Raw genomic sequence first — 20,480 nt, forward strand, 5'->3', positions numbered from 1 at the left:
TTCTAGTAATAATGAGTTTTTTTTTCCTAGGTGCTTTTATTGATCCCCCCGTGGGGGAAATTTTGGTTCACTGCCACTCAGTTTTGCCACTCAGTTTGAGTGTTATCAGGTGAACATTTTATAGAATAAGACATTGAAATGTCACTCCTAATCCTAGTCTCACCCTGGTTCCGTTTCCCTCCCCTGTGTGTGTGTGTGTGTGTGTGTGTGCTCCCCAGCCTGTGGTGGCACCTTCTCTGGCGAGGGTCAGATCCGCTCCCCCTACCACCCCGACGCCTACCCCCACAACAAAGTGTGTGAATGGGTCATCAACCAGCCTGAGGGCTACGTTGTCACCCTCGAGTTTCTCACCTTCGACATCGAGGGAGGCTCCTGTTCCTTCGACCACGTGGAGGTATGCGCAGGTCTCTTTAGCTCTCTACACGGCGACGACCGGACAGTACATCTGGAACTTTCGAAAGTAAACAGATGAACAGACGTAAACGTCAACTTTCCCCCCAGGTTAGGGACGGCTCCTCCGCGAGCTCTCCTCTGATTGGCCAATACTGCGGAACCCAGATGCCCGCAATGGTGCAGTCCACCCAGAGGTCCATGTTCATCCATTTCAAGACGGACTCCTCTGTCAGCAACCTGGGCTTCACCGCCGCATACGCCACTGCCATAGAAGGTAAGCGTCTGCTGGCCATGGGATATCGTGAGGTTCTATCTCCATTTTTGTCAAAATGTAGTTTTTTACATAATCTGATCCATTAGGTGTTTATTAATGCCTGTGTGGTGTTATTTTTTTAAATGTTGACATTTTTGAGTTAGTAATTCATAAAATACAAAGGTTCCATCTCACAAGACATAACAGAATGTAAAAACTTTGACGCTCAATATCTCTGAACTACCCTAAACGGAGATAGAACCTTATCATCATCCAGCGTCTTTGAGCCTCGGAAAAGCGCTATATAAATCTAATGAATTATTATTATTATTATTATTATTATTCTAAGCTCACGATATGTCACTCTGCCTAGAAGCTAGCTTAATCTCTATATGGGTCAGGTTAGGTGTAAAAGTACAGTTGATGTTGACCTGGTTTAAACATGCCTTTCTGTTTGATGCCGTGTCAGGTTGTGGCGCCACTCTCACTGACCCGTCTGGCACCATCACCAGTCCTGGCCATCCCAATAACTACCCCCACGGAGCCACCTGCACCTGGTTCATCTCTGTCCCCCCCGGGAACATCATCCGGCTGTCCTTCACCTCCTTCAACATGGAGTACCACACCGACTGTAACTTTGACTACGTGGAGGTGTACGACAACGGGACCGTGGAGACCGGCACCAAGATTGGCAGGTATACAGTACAACTCTATGCCAATGTTAGGGACTCTTTAGCTTAACTAAGGATGATGGTTTTTTCGTATATATGTTACGGTACATGTGGGAATACGGTACATGTGGGAAAACTAGGGTTAGGTGCTAGGGTGCTACGGTTAGGGTTAGGGTTAGGATTAGGGGTAGGGTTAGACATGCATGTACCAAGTCGACGTAGCACCTAACCCTAATCCTAGTTTTCCCACATGTACCGTATTCCCACATGTACCGTAACATATATATACTGTATATATACTATATACAGTATATGAAATATATTTAGATGAAATTAGTCTTAGAGAGTTTACTATGTGGTGAAAGAGCATGAATTTGTATCAATTATTTAACCGTCACTCCAGAAATAAGCTGCCTCTGGTCATTAACCGAAACTCTTTTTTTTTTTTGTAAACTCAAACAAAATTGTTTTGCTCTGAAAACGGATTTTCTGTTTCTTGTCTCACCTTCTCTCACCTTCTCTGTTGTCAGATACTGTGGGCAGGCGGTCCCTCCGTCCGTGACCAGCACAGACAACCTGATGGTGGTCCTGTTTGTGTCTGACGTCAGCATCGCAGTCGAGGGCTTTGCTGCCAACTACGTCTCCCTCAATGCCACGACGGGTACAGTTACCCCAGACAACACAATCAAATAAACCTATTTTACATATCGCATATGTGACACGGTCTGGTGAAAAAAGGTCCACATGCAGGCAATTCTCAGTCTCCAAACCAAAGCTTTTGCATGTAAAACAGAATAAGCAATAAGAATAGAGAAAGAATGGCAATAGAAGATTCCGGCCAATGACAACCTTTCCCTCATTTGAGTTACAGACAGTAATCCAGTCTTTTTTGCGTTTTGCTCAAATGTTATGCTCCTGCACATATGAACACCTGCTCCTTCCCAACCATGCCCTCGTGTTGACCCTGAGTCTCCTCTCTTGTGCCCAGACTGCAGTGAGATATTCACCTCCCCCACGGGGGAATTCACCTCCCCCAACTACCCAAACAACTACCCCATCAACCGCGAGTGCACCTATAAGATCATCGTGGGGGTCAACATGCAGATCATGCTCAACTTCACTGACTTTGAGCTGGAGGGCACCGCAACTAGCTGCGTCTACGACTATGTGGAGATCAGGTGAGTTGTCCACTGGCTTAGTGGTTCAGACCTGAAGTCTCATGATGAATTTTGGACTTGTGATTGAGATTTGAATTGAATTGTTATGATTTACGATCGATAGGCATTCAAGTAGGAGAAAGGTTTTTCTTTCGAAAATGTCTCCTCATCTAGATGTAGTTACTGTTGACTGTGACCAATGTCTGTGACATAACATGAGAACTAAGCGAGCGCACGCTGTCATTAAATCAGGGTTCCCACGGGTCCTTGAAATCCTTGAAAGTTTGTAAATTTGAGAGAAAGAAATCAAGGTCTTAATTTTTTTTGAAAATAGACATGGGTCATTGAAAGTGCTTGAATTCCCCCCTCTCTCTCTCTCTAAAAATATAGATATAAATAAATATAGATATTCAAAAATGTTTTACTTAGCTCGTCAACTAGTTCTGTCTCAAACTATGCCGTGTTGGGTCCTTGAATTTGAGGGAATTGAGTCTTGAAAGTCCTTGAAAGGGTGGGTGCTTGAATTTGATGTTTCAGAAGGTGTGGGAACCCTGTTAAACACTGTGCCTGCACCTCTGTATGATCTCCCACTGATCTCTCTCTTACAGAGACGGCGGCTATGAAACATCTCCTCTGATTGGCAAATTCTGCTACACCCAGCCGCCACCGCTGCTGGTCTCCCATAGCAACCGCCTGTGGTTGAAGTTCCGTTCCGACTTCTCAGTCACCCGTCGGGGCTTCAGGGCCCACTGGGATGGCACAGAGACAGGTGTGTGTGTGTGTGTGTGTGTGTGTGTGTGTGTGTGTGTGTGTGTGTGTGTGTGTGTGTGTGTGTGTGTGTGGTGTGTGTGTGTGTGTGTGTGTGTGTGTGTGTGTGTGCATGCGTGCCAGCATGTGTATGTAGTCCATGTGTATTTGTGTGTCTCTCAAAATAGTCCCCCTTTCCCTGTCCCCTTGCCTCATTTCTCTCACATCCCTCTCCTGTCCTAGGCTGTGGAGGTACTCTGACCACAGCGACAGGGAGTTTCTCCTCCCCTAACTACCCCCTGCCCTACCACACCAACGCTGAGTGCTACTGGCTGATCAGAGGCAACGCGGGGAGCCAAATCCAGCTCTCCTTTGCAGACTTCCACCTGGAGTCCCACACCAGCTGCGTATATGACTACCTGACTGTGAGTACACAACACATATGACTACCTGACTGTGAGTACACGACACATATGACTACCTGACTGTGAGTACACGACACATATGACTACCTGACTGTGAGTACACGACACATATGACTACCTGACTGTGAGTACACGACACATATGACTACCTGACTGTGAGTACACGACACATATGACTACCTGACTGTGAGTACACAACACATTATGACTACCTGACTGTGAGTACACAACACATATGACTACTTGACTGTAGTACACAACACACATGACTACCTGACTGTGAGTACACAACATATCGTGAGTTTAGAATTATAAGGTTCTATCTCCGTTTAGGGTAGTTCAGATATTGAGCGTCAAAGTTTTTACATTCCATTATGTTTTGTAAGATGGAACCTTTGTATTTTATGAATTACTAACTCAAAAATGTCAACATTTAAAAAATAACACCACACAGGCATTAATAAACACCTAATGGATCAGATTATGTAAAAACTGTGACTGTGAGTACACAACACATATGACTACCTGACTGTGAGCACAGGACCCAACACTGGACAGGAATGGACTTAAACAATTCAAGAATACATCCTTTTCCCCTGTATTTGCAACGAATGATTCAGTCCCTCTCTTTCTCTCTGTTATCTCTACCTGCCTGCAGGTATACGACGGGAACAGCACGAACGCCGCCGAGCTCGCCCACCTGTGTGGGACTCAGATCCCTCCCACCATCAACTCCACTAAGAACCAGCTCTACGTTAAACTCCGCACAGACAGCAGTGTCAGCGCCGGAGGGTTCCTGGCCTCTTATGCAACTAGTGAGCATCTGGAGCACACACAGACACTTCTCTTTCTAGAGGTCATGGGGTGTTTTAAAGGATTTTGGACTAATTCATTAGAAGGCAGCAAACCCTCTAAATACTGGATGAGCTATGGCATCCATTTTAGTATAGTTATTGTTTGTCAACCACCTACAGTACTACAAAGGCTTAGGCTAAACACAGTTGAATCTCTCTTGGGAGCAGCTGAAAGTCAGACGAAGCGTATCCAAGCGCATACCTGCTGCCACCATACCTCAGTGACCAACAGCGCTATCCCAGGGTTCCTTTTGTTGAGTTTCCATGGTAACACGGTTCAGTAATGCTGCACTTGGAGTTTGGGAGATGAAGAGCGGAGGTTGGCGGTGAGGTAGTCACGCCGACCACAAAAGAATGTGTGACAGAGGAGGGGCACTTTGTGTCTATGGTCAGAGTTGTAAATGGGTTTTCTGGAAGTCTTGCTGAAAGGAGAAGAGGTCACTCCAGTAAGTAAGTCTGTCTCGCTTTGTTTCTCTGGCGGTGGCCTTTGCCAACTTGGCTCTAAACTCTACCCCGTTTCGCCTCTGACTCTTTTATGAAGTCGTTTAGTAGGGTGAGCTTAGTCGAACAGCCAGGTCACCGTAGCCCCGAAATATATGTTTGAATCGGACAGATTTGAATCTGACAGTGTCATGTGCTTTGTTGTCTTCCATGCCTTTCATGAGTTTGACATTGTTTTCCAACCAAACAACCATTCAAAGTATTTCCACGTAATACACGTTTACATTGAAACACCGCTCACATCTCTAAGCACGGTGAACCAAACACACTCACTCACTCACGTGTGTAACCTCTCCATTCTCCCCCTAGACTGCCAAGGCATTACCATCGACAACCAGGCCAAGGGGGTGATCGAGTCTCTGAACTACCCCGACACCTACCCCCACAACACCCTGTGCAGCTGGACCATCCACGCCACCATGGGCAACACCGTCAACTACACCTTCATGGCCTTCAACCTGGAGAGCAACGCTTGCGCCTACGATTACCTCAAGGTGGGCAGCGGGCATGAGCTCAGTGTGGAGGGGTAGGGGGGTGGTGGAGGGGTGGGGGGTGGTGGAGGGGTGGGGGCATTGTGTCATGGTTTTCTCCATGTATCCCAGGCAGGAAATATCAGTTTCCTCTGTTCTAATGAATCACCACAGAGACACCATGAACCCAGCTGGGAGGAACACACAACAGTGGAAGGCTGTGTGCTGACATGAAGGGGAAACAGACGTCGATTGTTCTTTGGAGATAGATTGTTCTTTTCTGTGCTACATTTTGTATTGGCATTTGAAACAAAGTATGAATAACGCACAACATCTAACACGATTGACGCGTTTTGTGTTAGATTTAGCTTTTCGATTAAGCTTCATGTTGCAGTTGTCACCAGTCTTTTTCGTGTGTTCCTCTTAAGGACAGTAACAGAGGGGGCAGGGCTGAGCTCATGTTAAGGCTGTACAGCGTTAGAACTACTGTTAGTTGAAAGCTGTTTGGGACTGTTTTCGGCAGAGCAGATACACACTGAATCGCTAACTTTCAAGGGAGACCCAATTTATGCACGTATTCTCCAGTGGTGGTCTTTCATGGGTTACATAACACCAGTGGATTGTACAAAGTAACACTTCACATGCTGAATGGAAGTCGGAAAAAATAAGTGATGTTTTTGTATCTGGCCCCTCGCATCACCGTGGCAACCCAAACACAAATGACATCATCGGTCCCTGAGTGAAACAGGCTCGTTCTGTGTGTGTGTGTAGATTTCCTGGAGACGCTCGTTCATTGCCTCATGCTGGCACTCTTTAGAGAGGCTGACATCACCACAGCTTTACTCTGCGTACATTCCACAGACCTACACATGCACCTCAGGGGAAGCTGGTTGGAGGTAGAATTCAGAGGACGGCCTCATGCATGGAATGGAATGAGGATGATGGCGTAAAAAAACATAGCTAGAATAGAATAGAATAGAATAGACTTTATTGTCCTTGTACAGTTGCCTATACAATGAAATTGTAGTGGTTCTTCTGAAGGTGCAAAAACAGAAAACATGTTCACATATTCACAAACATATACACATATAACATATCACAAATATTACACACTAGACAATTAAAAAGCGAAAATGCTATAAAACAAGCTAAGAGACAATGAGGTCCATGGTGTCAAGTGCAAATAAAGACAACAATCTTAAGAAAATAAAAACAACTATAAAAGCAAGCTAAAAGACATGAGGTCAGTGGCGTTATAATACTAAAATAATACTGTAAAAATATATAAATGTATAAATAGGCACTTAGAATAGAGTTATTGCACATTTCTATTGCACTTTTTCCCCTGAAGATAAACATTTATGAACATGTCTTATGTCTATTGTTCAGTGTTCTGATGGCCCATGGATAGAAACTGTTGGACAGCCTGTTCTGAATGATGTTTTTTACTGGCAAAGGCCAACATCAATAACATAGGGGTTCGTTTAGGGAATTGTTATCTATCCAACTTGATAGCTACATGATATGTTGCCAATGCGATACAATTCAACGGAAGATTTCCAAACATTCTGTTTTGACCTGTATTGTCATACGTATTCATAGAGGTATGCAGCTGGTGTAACTAGGTGAATCTACAACAATGATTCTGGATGACATAGGATACACACAAGGCGTGTTCACATATGCTGTATCAATACTTAGTCCCCAGGTTTGGCACCTGAGGACAGTTGTTGAGTTCTGGTTGTCATTCTTGTTTTCACATCATGTCCTCTAAAACGGCATGCTGTGTAATACTGCTGTTTATCTTTATCATCGTACCATTGTTTGTGTCTGTTGTTCCTAATCTGTCTTCTGAATCCATCTATTTCCCCAGCTGTACAACGGTCCGAATGACCAAGCCCCTCTCATTGGTTCCTTCTGTGGGAACACGCCCCCTCCGGCCAATACCACGACAGGCACCAACCTCCATGTGGTGTTCCGTAGTGACTCGTCACTGACCTATACGGGCTTCCAGATGCTGTGGTACCAGAACGGTAAGACCACAACCACTACTGGACCATAGAGTTGACATAGAGGATCTGGATGTATTCCATACCCTCTACCTCGAACTCACTGCTGTGTTCCATTATGAAATCATCTCCACTACTCCTTCAAATTAGCCCTCAAAACACATCTGTTCTCCAAGGCCTTTAGCCCCTAGTCAATGTTTCAGTTTTGCTTTGTTTGTTTTCTGTTTGTCTGTCTGATCATTCCCTTGAATTGTAAAGCGTCCTTGGGTTTTTTGAAAGGCGCTATATAGAAATTAAAGTTATTATTATTATTACTACTAATTTCTTAATGTTTCCAAAACAACTCCCGGTGGCACCTCTTTATCTCCTCGATTTGCTTGACTCAAACAACCACTCGATCCACTTCATCGAGATTGAATGAATTCATACCACCGAACGAAAGATTCTAATCCTTTCACAAAGGTTCGGTGTGTGTCTTTGACCAACATTTCTCTCCGTCCCTCTCTTCGTTATCATATCCCATTAGCCCCACTGACTCAGTGATGCCCCCTACAGGTTGTGGCGGGGAGCTGTACGGTCCTAGCGGCTCCTTCAACAGTCCGGGGTACCCCGACCAATACCCCGATAACCGGGAGTGTATCTGGTACATCCAAACCAGCGCAGGAAGCAGCATCACCATCACCATCCACGAGTTTGACGTGGAGGCCCACCCAGACTGCGGCTATGACGTACTGGAGGTAGAGTAACGCTTTTCTGCAGAGACCGTAGAGGACACAAACAGTATTGCTGGCGTTTCTGATGACGATGAACTGTATACCTACTGAAGAGGCAGGAGCATGTTAATAAGCACTGCCACTGGTGACTGGTGACTGGGTGTCAAAGTGCTGGAAGACATTTCTCATATAGTGCTACACTTGCTAGATTCCATTTCACAGGGGTGTCTATGCCAGGGTTGTGTTGTGTCCGTGTGTCCTGGCAGTACCCGACAGGCTCAGTGGAACACATTGAGCGGGAGCTCGGGAGTAGAGTAGCTCACGCCAGTGGAATGCTGACTTCCACCAGAACAGTGAATGGAGGTAGCGGGGCAGAAATGAACTGGAAATCACAGCTTAGAGAGCTTGGCAGTGGCCTGGGACCTGCCCCCAACACAGGACTCACCCCCCCCCCACCGCCACCGCCACCGCAGGGCACCACAGGGCATACCCCACAGAGCATTTACTCTTGGTCTTGTAGGATCATGAGCGAGGCTAGTGCCATACCAGACTAGTGCCATACCAGACCACCAGACCAGTTTGAACAGGTTTTTACTTCCATAGTAATGTGGATGTCATTTTCTGCTTTGTATAACTGTCTGCGCTACACACACAGGACCCTGTAATGTGCAAAACACACACACACACACACACACACACACGCATGCACACACCCAAACGCACATACACACAAAGCACAAAAAGCACATACGCAACAGGTAGTTTCCAGGGAAAGATATGTCGACAAGATCTAATTGACCTTTTTACTTTTCCCTTTTTACTAGTGGGTGTGGCACTAAGCGACCGCTTTCGTCTGTTGATGCCTCGGGCTGGCCCTGTTGCTACAGTACAACAATGGTGGACGCTGTCCTCCGTGCCCCTTTAACCTCTGACCCTTGTCCCTGTGCAGGTGTATGGAGGTCCTGACCTCAGCTCCCCGAGACTGGCACAGCTGTGCACCACCACCTTAACCCCCCTTCACGTGTCCAGCACAGGGAACCTGGTCACGGTCCGCTTCAAGTCCGACCCTTACGTCAGCGGGCGAGGTTTTAACGCCAGCTGGGTGGAGGCCCAGGGAGGTGGGTACTGGTGGACTTTGGATTATGGAGATACTCCGTGACGTTAGAATGATAAGGTTCTATCTCCATTTATTTCTGAACTACCCTAAACGGAGATAGAACCTTATAATTCTAAGCTCACGACTCCCCAATCACACGCACGCACACACACACGCACATAGCTGTACATGCAGTCCACATAATCTACACGTGCACACAAACTACACTCATCGGCAAACAATCACACACACACACTTTTTTTTTTACCCTTATTTCATTCATGTCCTAGCCCACCATTTGATATTATTTCCCCCAGTGATTTACAGTGGCACCTCTACAATACAGCGCCGATCTTTCATTCTCACCAAAGACCTAATTCCTCCCTTCTTCCTCTCTTCCCTCTTCCCCTCTCCTCTCTCCCTAGGCTGTGGTGGGCCAGTCACGGCCCCCTCCGGAGAGATCCACTCCCCTAACTATCCAAACAACTACCCCAACAATGTGGACTGTTCCTGGATTATTTCTGTCAGCGAGGGCCACCGGGTTCTCTTCAACTTCTCGGAGCTGGACATAGAGAGCCACGTCAGCTGCGTGTGGGACTATGTGGCCGTGAGTGACCGGCTTGGGTCCACAGTTCAGTCCTTACTAGTACTGTATTGTGATGACTGGAACACAGTGTAGTGAGGGGATATGGTGGTTGTGGTGGGTGTGTGTGTGTGTGTGTGTGTGTGTGTGTGTGTGTGTGTGTGTGTGTGTGATAATGACCATGTCCATGACCATCTCCAGTTGTCACGGGTTATTGTTCTGAATGCAGTTTCCAGTCTGTCCCACACCCACACTCATTGGTTCTGACGGTCTTTTGTATCCATCTTCCTCCACCCGTCTCTCTGTATCTGTTTCATTTGGCTTGTCTTCCCTTCGCATTCCGGGAGGTTAGCCTGTAAGTAAGTAAGTAAGTCAAGTTTATTTCTATGGCACCTATCCCAGACCAGGGGTCACAAAGTGCTTTACAGAACATAATAAAAGAGCAAAAGTTATAGCAGGTTAAAAGAAAGTGAAAATAAGAACAAATAACAAGTGTACAACAATATTAACAGGACACAGAAAGACAGGCTTTTGGGGTTAGCCAAAAGCCTCTCTATACAGGACAGTCTTTAGCTGTTTTTTAAAAGCCTCGACCGAGACTGCTGATTTAAGATCCAAGGGAAGAGCATTCCAAAGTTTGGGAGCCACGGTTTGGAATGCTCCATCACCCTCTTGTAAGGAGGGACAAAGGCCAGACAGTACCATAGAGGATGCCAGTTCCCTGACGTCTCTCTCTGGTCAGAAGCAGTACGCTAGGTGTGACAGATCCGGGCGGCTGTGGCGCAGGAGGTAGAGCTGCCATCTAATGATCGCAAGATTGGCAGATCAGCGGTTCGAGCCCTGGCCGGCCACATGTCGAAGTGTCCTTGGGCAATACACTGAACCGCAAATTGCTCCCAGTGAGCTGGCCGGCGCCTTGCATGGTAGCTTGCCGCCATTGGTGTGTGAATGGGTGAATGAGAGGCCGTTTGTAAAGCGCTTTGGATAAAGGCGCTATATAAGTGCAGTCCAGATCCCTGGTCCAGTCATCGTGTCATGTCGGAAAATGTTTAGCCTTCAAGTGTATGCTGTATGTGTGAGAGCAGTACATTGGAAGCACAAAATACAGCTGTCCTGTGTGATTGTTCATGATGTTATTTTCTCACTTAGTGTAACTGTGGTGGTGTCAGAGAGTACAGGAGAGAGGCTTTCTTTTCATTCTACTATTCCTCTCCTCCAAAAAAACATGGTGCAGCAGCTTTCAGTCACGCTGCTGCATGCTCCTGGAACAAACTCCCTGAAGAAATCAAACAGGCCCAAACCCTTAAAATATTTAAATCTAAGCTAAAAACCTTCATGTTTTGCACCAGTTATGATTAAACACAAAAACTTCTATCAATGTATTTTTTTACATTAACTCTTGTCTTTTTAAATGTTTTATCTATTTACTTCTTATATTTGCTTTTATTCATTGTAATTTTTATTTTCTTATGCTCCTCTTGCTGTATTCTTAAATAATGCATGTAAAGCACTTTGAATTGCCCCTGTTGTATGAAATGTGCTATACAAATAAACTTGCCTTGCCTCCCTGGCTTCTGTAGATCTACGACGGTCCCGATGAGTCGTATCCCAGCCTGGGTGTTGTGTGTGGTCAGACCCCTCCTCCAGCAATCACCTCCAGCCAGAACGTCATCTACGTACGCTTCCGATCCGACGCCAGCCTCCAGCACAAGGGCTTCAGCGCCCGGTTTGAAGAAGGTAAACGTCTCAAATGTCTCTTTCAGTTATCAGGGCGGCTCCCACGGGTCCTTGAAATCCTTGAAAGTTTGTGAATTTGAAAAAAAAAAAATCAAGGTCATAAAACGTTTTTGAAAATAGATATCATTGAATGGTCATTGAAAGGGCTTGAATTCCCCCCCCCCCTCTCTCTCTCTCTCTCTCTCTAAAAAAAAATATATATATTCAAAAATGTTTTACTTAGCTCGTCAACTAGTAAATAAGTGTCTGTATTGCTTAACTTTACACATATTTCACAAAATATTGTTTTGCAGTGCTGTGGTAGAGAAGGCAAGAGACCATCTAGTGTTCACACATTCAAGCCTCTCTTTTTAATTGTTGTCTGTGAGCGGAGAGTTCTTATTATATAAACTCTCATCTAGATCTGTCTCAAACTATGCCGTGTTGGGTCCTTGAATATGAGGGAATTGAGTCTTGAAAGTCCTTGAAAGGTGCTTGAATGTGATGTTTCAGAAGGTGTGGGAACCCTGAATTATATATTGTAGTTTATTAAAAAATAGGTTTAGGTGTACAATGTCTGCTCCAAAATTAAAAAACAGTAGCCAATTAAAGGCTTTAAATGTGAATCTGTAATTGGCTTTTCTTTTAAATGCGTCGAATTGATTTCAGATTCAGATTCAGATTCAGATTCAGATCACGTTTGATTTGTGTTCTTGTCTTCTCTATTAGCTTGTGGTGCCACCATCTTGACAGATGATGTGGGCGGGGCCATCGCCTCTCCACAGTACCCCGCTAACTACCCAGTCAATCAGGATTGCATCTGGATCATCAGAGCCCAGGAACCTTGTGAGTTCGTCAGTGACGTTGTAGACATGTAGTTCTATCCGCTGAACTATATTGTTTAAATGAATGTTCAATAATCAGACATCTTTGATCATTACCATGGTATTGCAAGAACTAAACCAATAATCTTTTGCCATTTGAAGCCCATGCTGATCGTAGACCGTTTCATGAGCTAACCTGAGTAAATGTGCTGTTCTGTTCTCACCTCTGTCACTGTGTCCCTGTACAGTCAACCATGTGACCTTGTCATTTACGGACTTTGAGTTGGAGATGGTCAACTCCAACTGTTCCCACGATGCCGTGCGTGTCCTGGACGGAGACAACCCTCAGGCACCAGCGATCGGTAAAGTAACTCAAGTAACACATCACACGACGTGAACAGACTGTGTCGGTCTTCATAACTTGAACAGTGAGTTCCCTGGGTATGAAGTTGACTATATATTTTTCATGATACCTTCTGCCCGCCTGACCACTATGGGGTCTAGAGCCTTCAGTCACTCTGCCCCCCCCCCCCCCGTCCCCGTCTCTGGAACTCTCTCCCACAAGATATCCGCAAACACCGCTTCTCTTTCCATCTTCAAATCCTGCCTGAAAACCCACCTTTTTAAAACTGCCGTATTTTTAATCGATGGTTGTTTTGAAGTCTTTTGTTTTGTCTTGTTTTGGTTGTTTTTGGTTTGTTGGAATCACTATTTTGAACCTGTTTGAATCTGTTGCTTGTTTTTAAATGATGCTCTGTAAGGTGTCCTTGAGTGCTTTGAAAGGCGCCTATAAATAAAATGCATTATTATTATTATCATATTTTGTGGTGATATTTCCGTCTTAGGTCGCTACTGTGGCACCGTGGTCCCTCACCCCATCACCTCGTTCAGCAACGCCCTGGTCGTCAACTTTGTCTCCGACTCATCTGTCTCCAAGAAGGGCTTCAGAGCCACCTACTCTGCCTCCACCTCAAGTAATCATATCATTACGTCCTTCTATGTAGAACACAGTGGGTCTGGAGTGTCGTTTTGATTCGAAATGAAGACAAATCATGACGTTAGAATTATAAGGTTCTATCTAAATTTTTGGTCAAAATATCGTTTTTTTACATAATCTGATCCATTAGGTGTTTATTAATGCCTGTGTGGTGTTATTTTTAAAATGTTGACATTTTTTAGTTAGTAATTAATAAAATACAAAGGTTCCATCTCACAAAACATAATGGAATGTAAAAACTTTGACGCTCAATATCTCTGAACTACCCTAAACAGAGATAGAACCTTATAATTCTAAGTTCACGAAATGTGTCCGATATATACACCTCTAAGCCCTGACTGTATAACCTTTACATACCTGTTCTTCTGTCCTCCAGGTTGTGGAGGAGATCTGATCATGGAAACCGGGGCCTTTAACAGCCCTAACTACCCTGACGCCTACCCCTCCAACGTAGAGTGTGTGTGGACCATTACCAGCTCCCCTGGCAACCGCCTCCAGCTATCCTTCATGTGAGGCTTTTCCTAAATAGTCCTTATTTATAAACTGTGAATAAGGGATTATGACGACATACGACATACAGTACATGGAGTCATTCTACACGAGTAACAGGGTTCCTTGAAGTCCTTGAAAGTGGGTAATTGGAAGTGCTTGAATTCCCCTCTCTCTCTAAAAAAAATCAATATATATATAAAAAAATGTTTTACTTAGCTCGTCAACTAGTACATAAGTCTATGTATTGCTTAATTTAACACATATTTCACAATATATTGTTTTGCTGTGCTGTGGTAGAGAAGGCAAGAGACCATCTAGTGTTCACAAATTCAAGCCTCTCTTTTTAATTGTTGTCTGTGAGCGGAGAGTTCCTATTATATCAATTCTCATCTAGATTTGTCTCAAACTATGCCGTGTTGGGTCCTTGAATTTGAAGGAATTGAGTCTTGAAAGTCCTTGAAAGGTGCTTGAATGTGATGTTTCAGAAGGTGTGGGAGGAACCCTGGAGTAAGACTGTTGTGTATGTCTCCTCTGACAGAATGTTCCAGCTACAACAGAGTTCTGGGTGTGCCAACGATTACGTGGAGATCCGTGAGGGCGCCTCTACGGGCCCTCTGGTTGGCCGGTTCTGTGGGAACGCCCTGCCGTCCAACTACACGTCTCTCATTGGCCACGTGCTCTGGGTCAAGTTCCGCTCCGACGCCTCCACTAGCGGAGCTGGATTCCAACTGACTTTCTCCCACTGTGAGTGTGTGTGAGCGCGTGCATGTGTGTGTGTGTGTGTGTGTGTGTGTACACACAAGATCAGATAATGGATGGCTTATCATTCAAGTCCTTCCGTTTGGTTGGTTTGATTCACACCTGCTAGCTCGTCAAGCTGAATTCATATTTCATTTCCGATTGTTCTGCTGAGGATTTCTTGGCACACACTCGTCGAATGACAAAATGAACGTCTTTAGATGCTCCGTCCTCTAAACCCTCCCCCCCCCCCCCCCCCATGCATGTGCACCCCCCAGTACATACAATACTGTAGACCGACGTTTCGAAAACATTTCCCTTGCATTCTCTCCCCCTCCTCCAGTGTACGGGAATGACATCACAGGGACCTCGGGGCAGATAGCGTCTCCCCTGTACCCCCGGGACTACCCCAACAACGCAGACTACCGCTGGACCGTCACGGTGCCTGGAGACGACTACATCCAGATCCGCTTCCTGGACATGGACGTGGAGGACCTGTCCGACTGTTACTACGACCAGCTCAAGGTACGTGTCCTTAGAACATAGAACATAGAACAGCCGTGCCGTTTTACCTTCTGAAAGAGCCGCCTCAGGGGACAAATGACCCCCTCTTTACAATGCTCAATCTGCTATTTACACACAACAACCACTAGTTGGCCGCTTGTAACTTGGCCTGCTTCCTACACAGAAAAACGTCAAAATAGCTTTATACTAGCTTATCCTGATGTGATTTTGAAAATGTGAGGATACTGATCCTAAAATTTGATCAAGTGCAAAGATATAAAATGTTTCTTTACCCTCATGGCTGTTCTAGTGCTAACCTGTACTTTTCATTTCCTAAGTGTAGATCTTCTCCCTATGTTCTCTCTGACCTTTGACCTGTGTGTGTGTGTGTGTGTGTGTGTGTGTGTGTGTGTGTGTGTGTGTGTGTGTGTGTGTGTGTGTGTGCGTGTGTGTGTGTGTGTGTGCGTGTGTGTGTGGTCAGGTGTTTGACGGGCCTAACGTGCATGCTTACTCTCTGGGGACGTTCTGTGGGCTGAGCCTGCCCCCCCCTCTGAGCAGCTCTGGCAGCACAGTGACTCTGGAGTTCAAGTCCGACACCGTGGTGACAGGGAAAGGCTTCCTCGTCGAGTGGACCGCCATCCAGAGTGGCGGACCCCTGCCCACCATAGCACCAGGTCAGTGTGTGTGTGTGTGTGTGTGTGTGTGTGTGTGTGTGTGTGTGTGTGTTGCGTGTGCACACAATCTTTCTGTATGTGTGTATCTTCCATGTACTTTTGATCGGATTGTTATCTCCTTCGCTGTAAGAGTGCGTATGTGTCTTTAGACTGTGTACACGCGTGTGTGTGTGTTCGTAGGTGCGTGCGGAGGGGCTCTCATGCCCGAGGAGACCCCCAGGTTCCTCTTCTCCCCCGGCTGGCCCGACAACTACGAGAACAACCTGGAGTGCACCTGGGTCATCCGCTCCCCCGACTCCACGGTGGAGCTCAACGTGCTGTTCCTGGACATGGAGGACTACCCCTCCTGTTACTTCGACAGCCTGACCGTCCGAGACGGTGAGAGGGCCGGGAATTCGGTTGTTAAGTCTGACGTCACGTCGCATGACGTTTAGAAATTCGTGACATTAGAATTATACGGTTCTATCTCCATTTGTGTCTAACCCTAACCCTTAACAACCGAATTAGAACCTCTTTAGAAAACCTTGGACTGTACAGTAGTACATTAGGTCTTTTAGGAGAGAAACAGTTCAAGCAGTTTGTTGTTGTTGTTGTTGTTGTGTGTTTATCCCTGTGTGTTTTTTCCATCGAAGGTGAGACCAACCTGTCTCCGTTGCTGGCCAACATATGTGGCAGAGAGCTCCCCGGCCCCATCCACTCTACTGGAGACTCCATGTTCATACGCTTCACCTCAGACGTCTCCCTGGTTGGGAAGGGCTTCAATGCCTCCTACACCAAGGGTGAGGCCATACGCCTTTGTTCTAGACCAGTGCAAATACAGTCAAAAGTATGTGGACACAATTATGGTCTGGGGCATGTTTTCATGGTTTGGGCTAGGCCCCTTAGTTCCAGTGAAGGGAAATCTTTAATGCTTCAGAAAACAATGAGTTTCTAGAGAATTGTACGCTTCCAACTTTGTGGCAACAGTTTGGGGAAGGCCCTTTACTGTTTCGGCATGACAATGCCCCCGTGCACAAAGCAAGGTCAATGATGATATGGTTTCCGAGTTTGGTGTGGAAGAACGTGACTGGCCTGTATAGAGCCCTGACCTCAACCCCATTGAACACCTTTGGTATGAATTGGAATGCCAACTGTACCTCAGTAATGCTCTTGTGGCTGAATGGGAGCAAATCCCCGCAACCATGTTCCAAAATCTAGTGGAAAGCCTTTCCAGAAGAATGGAGGCTGTTATAGCAGCAAAAAGGTGGGACCAACTCCATATGAATGCCCACGGTTTTGGAATGAGAAGTTCAACATGGGTGTGATGTCCGATGTTAGCACAGTATACTAAAACCACAACGTTGTCAATAATGCCGATTTCAATGGTTCTTGATCCGTGATCTTGTTGTGTCTGTAGGTTGTGGTGGTCTCATCCACGCGGATAGGGGGGTGATCAGTACCCCTCGCTACCCACAGAACTACCAGCCAGGTCTGGACTGCAGCTGGCACGTGATGGTCACCCCAGGGTTCAGAGTGTCGGTCAACTTCCAGAGCCCCTTCCAGGTGCAGGGCTTTGGTGTCGGCTGTAGCACAGGAGACTACCTGGAGGTAAGAGGGGGGACCGCTATATAACAATAATAATAATAATAATAATAATAATAATAATAATAATAATAATAATAATAATAATTACTTTTTATTTGTGTAGTGCTTTTCCTGCAAATGTTGCAGCTCAAGTGCTCCAATCAAGTGCTCCAATAATCATTATATAATCATCATTTAATATTTTGTTCATTTAAAGGCAATATTAAAAAGATGGGGTTTTTAGTCTTGACTTGAACATAATGTGTTGAGGTTGCATCCCTAATGTAAACTCACTTGGCAGTACATTCCACAATTTGGGTGCTTAAAATGAGAATGCAGCCTCACCAAATTTCTTCTTTAGAGATATTCCTATTCATTCGTTCAGATAGTCATATTCGTCCCCCAGAATATGACCAACAACGCTTTGGAAACTGGTGGAGGTAGAAATCGGAGGTCAGGCTCATTGTGATGCACGTAACGTAACGAGGGACGGTATCAAACATGTCTTTGTATGTAGACCATTCCGGATTCCATTCCATGCATTACAATGAGCCTGTCCTCCGATTTCTACCTCCACCAGCCTCCCCCTGCAGCACACTAACTAACAGCACACTAACACACTGTTACATGATTGACATGCGATAGGACTTCTTATGTATCGTATGTATGGTGTATCAGTGGTGGCTGCTTGGACAAAATACATAGTTTAATCCATTATCAGATCGATTTTTTTAGAGTTGGGTTGAAGTTTCAAAGAAAGATATATTAACGTAGGTGAATGATTTTGAGAGCCACAGTTCCAAATTTGATTTGACAGATTCAGTGAGAAGTCGTGATCTTAGAATGATAAGGTTCTATCTCCGTTTTCGGGTAGTTCAGAGATATTGAGCGTCAACGTTTTTACATTCCATTATGTTCTGAGAGATGGAACCTTTGTATTTTATTCATTACTAACTCAAAAATGTAAACATTTTAAAAAATAACACCACACAGGCATTAATAAACACCTAATGGGTCAGATTATGTAAAAAACTCAATTTTGACAAAAATTGAGATAGAACCGTATAATTCTAACGTCACAAAGTATTGATAAGGATTGTCATTTGACACTCTCCCCCTCCTCCTCAGCTGAGGAATGGTCCAGACTCTACAGCCCCCATCCTAGGAAGTCGTTTGTGTGGGACCAGCCTCCCTGCCATCACCCAGACAACAGACAATAACCTCCATGTCCGCTTCGTTTCTGACGCCTCCAACGAGGCCAATGGCTTCAAACTGACCTTCGAGGCCCACAGCCTTGGTAAAGACTCTGGTTCTCTGTTATAACACTGCAATAATAGTTATGTTCGTCTGTTGTAGCACTTCAGTAATAATGTTATTACCACAGCCTCGGTAAAGACTATTTACTGGACCCCTGTTATAACACGCCAATGATACTGTTCTTAAATGTTTTTAACATCGACAATCTGGAGTTAACACAAAGTTGTGCAGTGTGTTTTACATTTGAAATTGTTGTATAATAGTGTCTGAATTCCATATGCTTTGAACTATATTGACCATTTGTGTTTGATATCATGCTTTCTTCTCTCTCTGCCGTCAGCTTGTGGAGGAGCCATACAGCTGAATGACTTTGATCCTCCAGGATACATCACATCTCCCAACTACCCTCAGAACTACCCCCAGAACATCGACTGTATCTGGGTCATCACCGTGCCCAATGGAGAGGCTGTCCAGATCGACTTTGAGGATGACTTCTACATTGAGCCCACAACCACGTATGACAACAGACCTAACTCATGTTTTTGATAGATCATTAGGAGAAGACAGAGTTAGAGAGAGGACATAGAAAGACTGTATCAGCTTCAAAGTGGAAATGTTTACATTTGTTTTAGTTATTACTCGTTTTCTGCACACAAACACAGAGTTTCGTATGAGATTGAATCTGAAGCTGAAATCCTCTTTGTTGTTAACACTTAATCAGCCATGAGGGGTCATTTGTGAGTAAAATAATATATATGTTATATCTTTGCACTCGATCAAATTTCAGGACCCTCCTTTCATGACTTTTCCTAGATATGTGCGTTGTACCACCCAGTATCGTTACATTTTCAAAATCACTTCAGGATAAGCTAATATAAAGCTATTTTGCAGTTTTTCTGTGTAAGAAGCAGGCTAATTTACAAGCGGCCAACTAGTGGTGGTTGTGTGTAAATAGCAGCTTGACCATTATAAAGAGCAGCTCTTTTAGTAGGTAAAAAAGACACGGCTGCTCTATGTTCTATGTTTAATTTATGCCTCTCTTGTGTCCCCTCTCTTAGCTGTGTGTATGACTACATAGAGCTCCGTGACGGTGCCGACTCTGACGCCGATTCAATCGCCAAGCTCTGTGGTAACACCAGACCCTCTACCCAGCATTCCACTGGCTCAACCATGTTCCTGCGCTTCCGCACCGACGCCAGCGTCACACACGTGGGCTTCAAGGCCAAGGTCTCCATCGGTAAGTCTTTAAGTCAAATCAACACACTTTCTATATGTGGTATCGTCCAACTAACCTATCGTAAGCTGCCATGCTGAACCCATGAACTGAATGTAAAGCATTTGGTGATGATGTCTCTCCCTCAGTATATGTATTATGCACACATTCGAATACTGAACTCAATTGACAGACTATATCACTACCATATCAATACAAACATGAATGATATTTTTTCCCTCACAGCCACATGTGGAGGCACGTACACAGGCCAGAGTGGTACTATCAAGAGTCCAGGCTACCCTGCCACTAACTACCCAGACAGCTCTGCGTGTGAGTGGTACCTGGAGGGCACGACAGGACACTACCTCACCCTCAGCTACGATGCCTTGAACCTGCAGAACACGGCAGGCTGCACCGCGGACTACGTGGAGATCCGGGAGTACAACGCCTCCGGTAACCAGCCACACAATAGCTGGCAGACTAGAGACATAACACTACAACAGCCGTGCCTATTTTACCTACTAGTAGTGCCACCTTGGGGGTAACATTTTTAGAATGTAAATCTGCTATTTACACACAGAGATCACTAGAGGGCGCTTTTTTTTGTTGCATCCTACACAGAAAAAC

At 45.2% G+C, this 20,480-nt stretch overlaps 1 protein-coding gene across 1 annotated transcript in view; it reads left to right on the plus strand.

The window, feature by feature from the left end:
• cubn (cubilin (intrinsic factor-cobalamin receptor)) overlaps positions 1–20,480 on the plus strand; it is a gene marked incomplete at both ends in the record, with an annotated part of 54,043 nt that overhangs the window by 14,432 nt on the left and 19,131 nt on the right. Inside the window, 28 exons of the mRNA XM_080543830.1 lie at positions 219–394; positions 502–667; positions 1,116–1,341; positions 1,848–1,978; positions 2,306–2,495; positions 3,083–3,243; positions 3,465–3,646; positions 4,305–4,461; positions 5,311–5,495; positions 7,345–7,504; positions 8,036–8,217; positions 9,143–9,311; positions 9,715–9,896; positions 11,453–11,609; positions 12,318–12,434; positions 12,661–12,774; positions 13,258–13,386; positions 13,786–13,918; positions 14,440–14,645; positions 14,983–15,164; positions 15,625–15,817; positions 15,998–16,195; positions 16,450–16,596; positions 17,214–17,404; positions 18,509–18,677; positions 18,978–19,152; positions 19,696–19,874; positions 20,097–20,306. Coding sequence (XP_080399956.1) covers positions 219–394; positions 502–667; positions 1,116–1,341; positions 1,848–1,978; positions 2,306–2,495; positions 3,083–3,243; positions 3,465–3,646; positions 4,305–4,461; positions 5,311–5,495; positions 7,345–7,504; positions 8,036–8,217; positions 9,143–9,311; positions 9,715–9,896; positions 11,453–11,609; positions 12,318–12,434; positions 12,661–12,774; positions 13,258–13,386; positions 13,786–13,918; positions 14,440–14,645; positions 14,983–15,164; positions 15,625–15,817; positions 15,998–16,195; positions 16,450–16,596; positions 17,214–17,404; positions 18,509–18,677; positions 18,978–19,152; positions 19,696–19,874; positions 20,097–20,306 — 4,767 coding nt within the window. The remainder of the gene's footprint in view (positions 1–218; positions 395–501; positions 668–1,115; positions 1,342–1,847; positions 1,979–2,305; positions 2,496–3,082; positions 3,244–3,464; positions 3,647–4,304; positions 4,462–5,310; positions 5,496–7,344; positions 7,505–8,035; positions 8,218–9,142; positions 9,312–9,714; positions 9,897–11,452; positions 11,610–12,317; positions 12,435–12,660; positions 12,775–13,257; positions 13,387–13,785; positions 13,919–14,439; positions 14,646–14,982; positions 15,165–15,624; positions 15,818–15,997; positions 16,196–16,449; positions 16,597–17,213; positions 17,405–18,508; positions 18,678–18,977; positions 19,153–19,695; positions 19,875–20,096; positions 20,307–20,480) is intronic.

The sequence above is a fragment of the Nansenia antarctica genome (assembly GCF_963989245.1).
Source record: "Nansenia antarctica genome assembly, chromosome: 13".
NCBI classification, from domain to species: Eukaryota; Metazoa; Chordata; class Actinopteri; order Argentiniformes; family Microstomatidae; genus Nansenia; species Nansenia antarctica.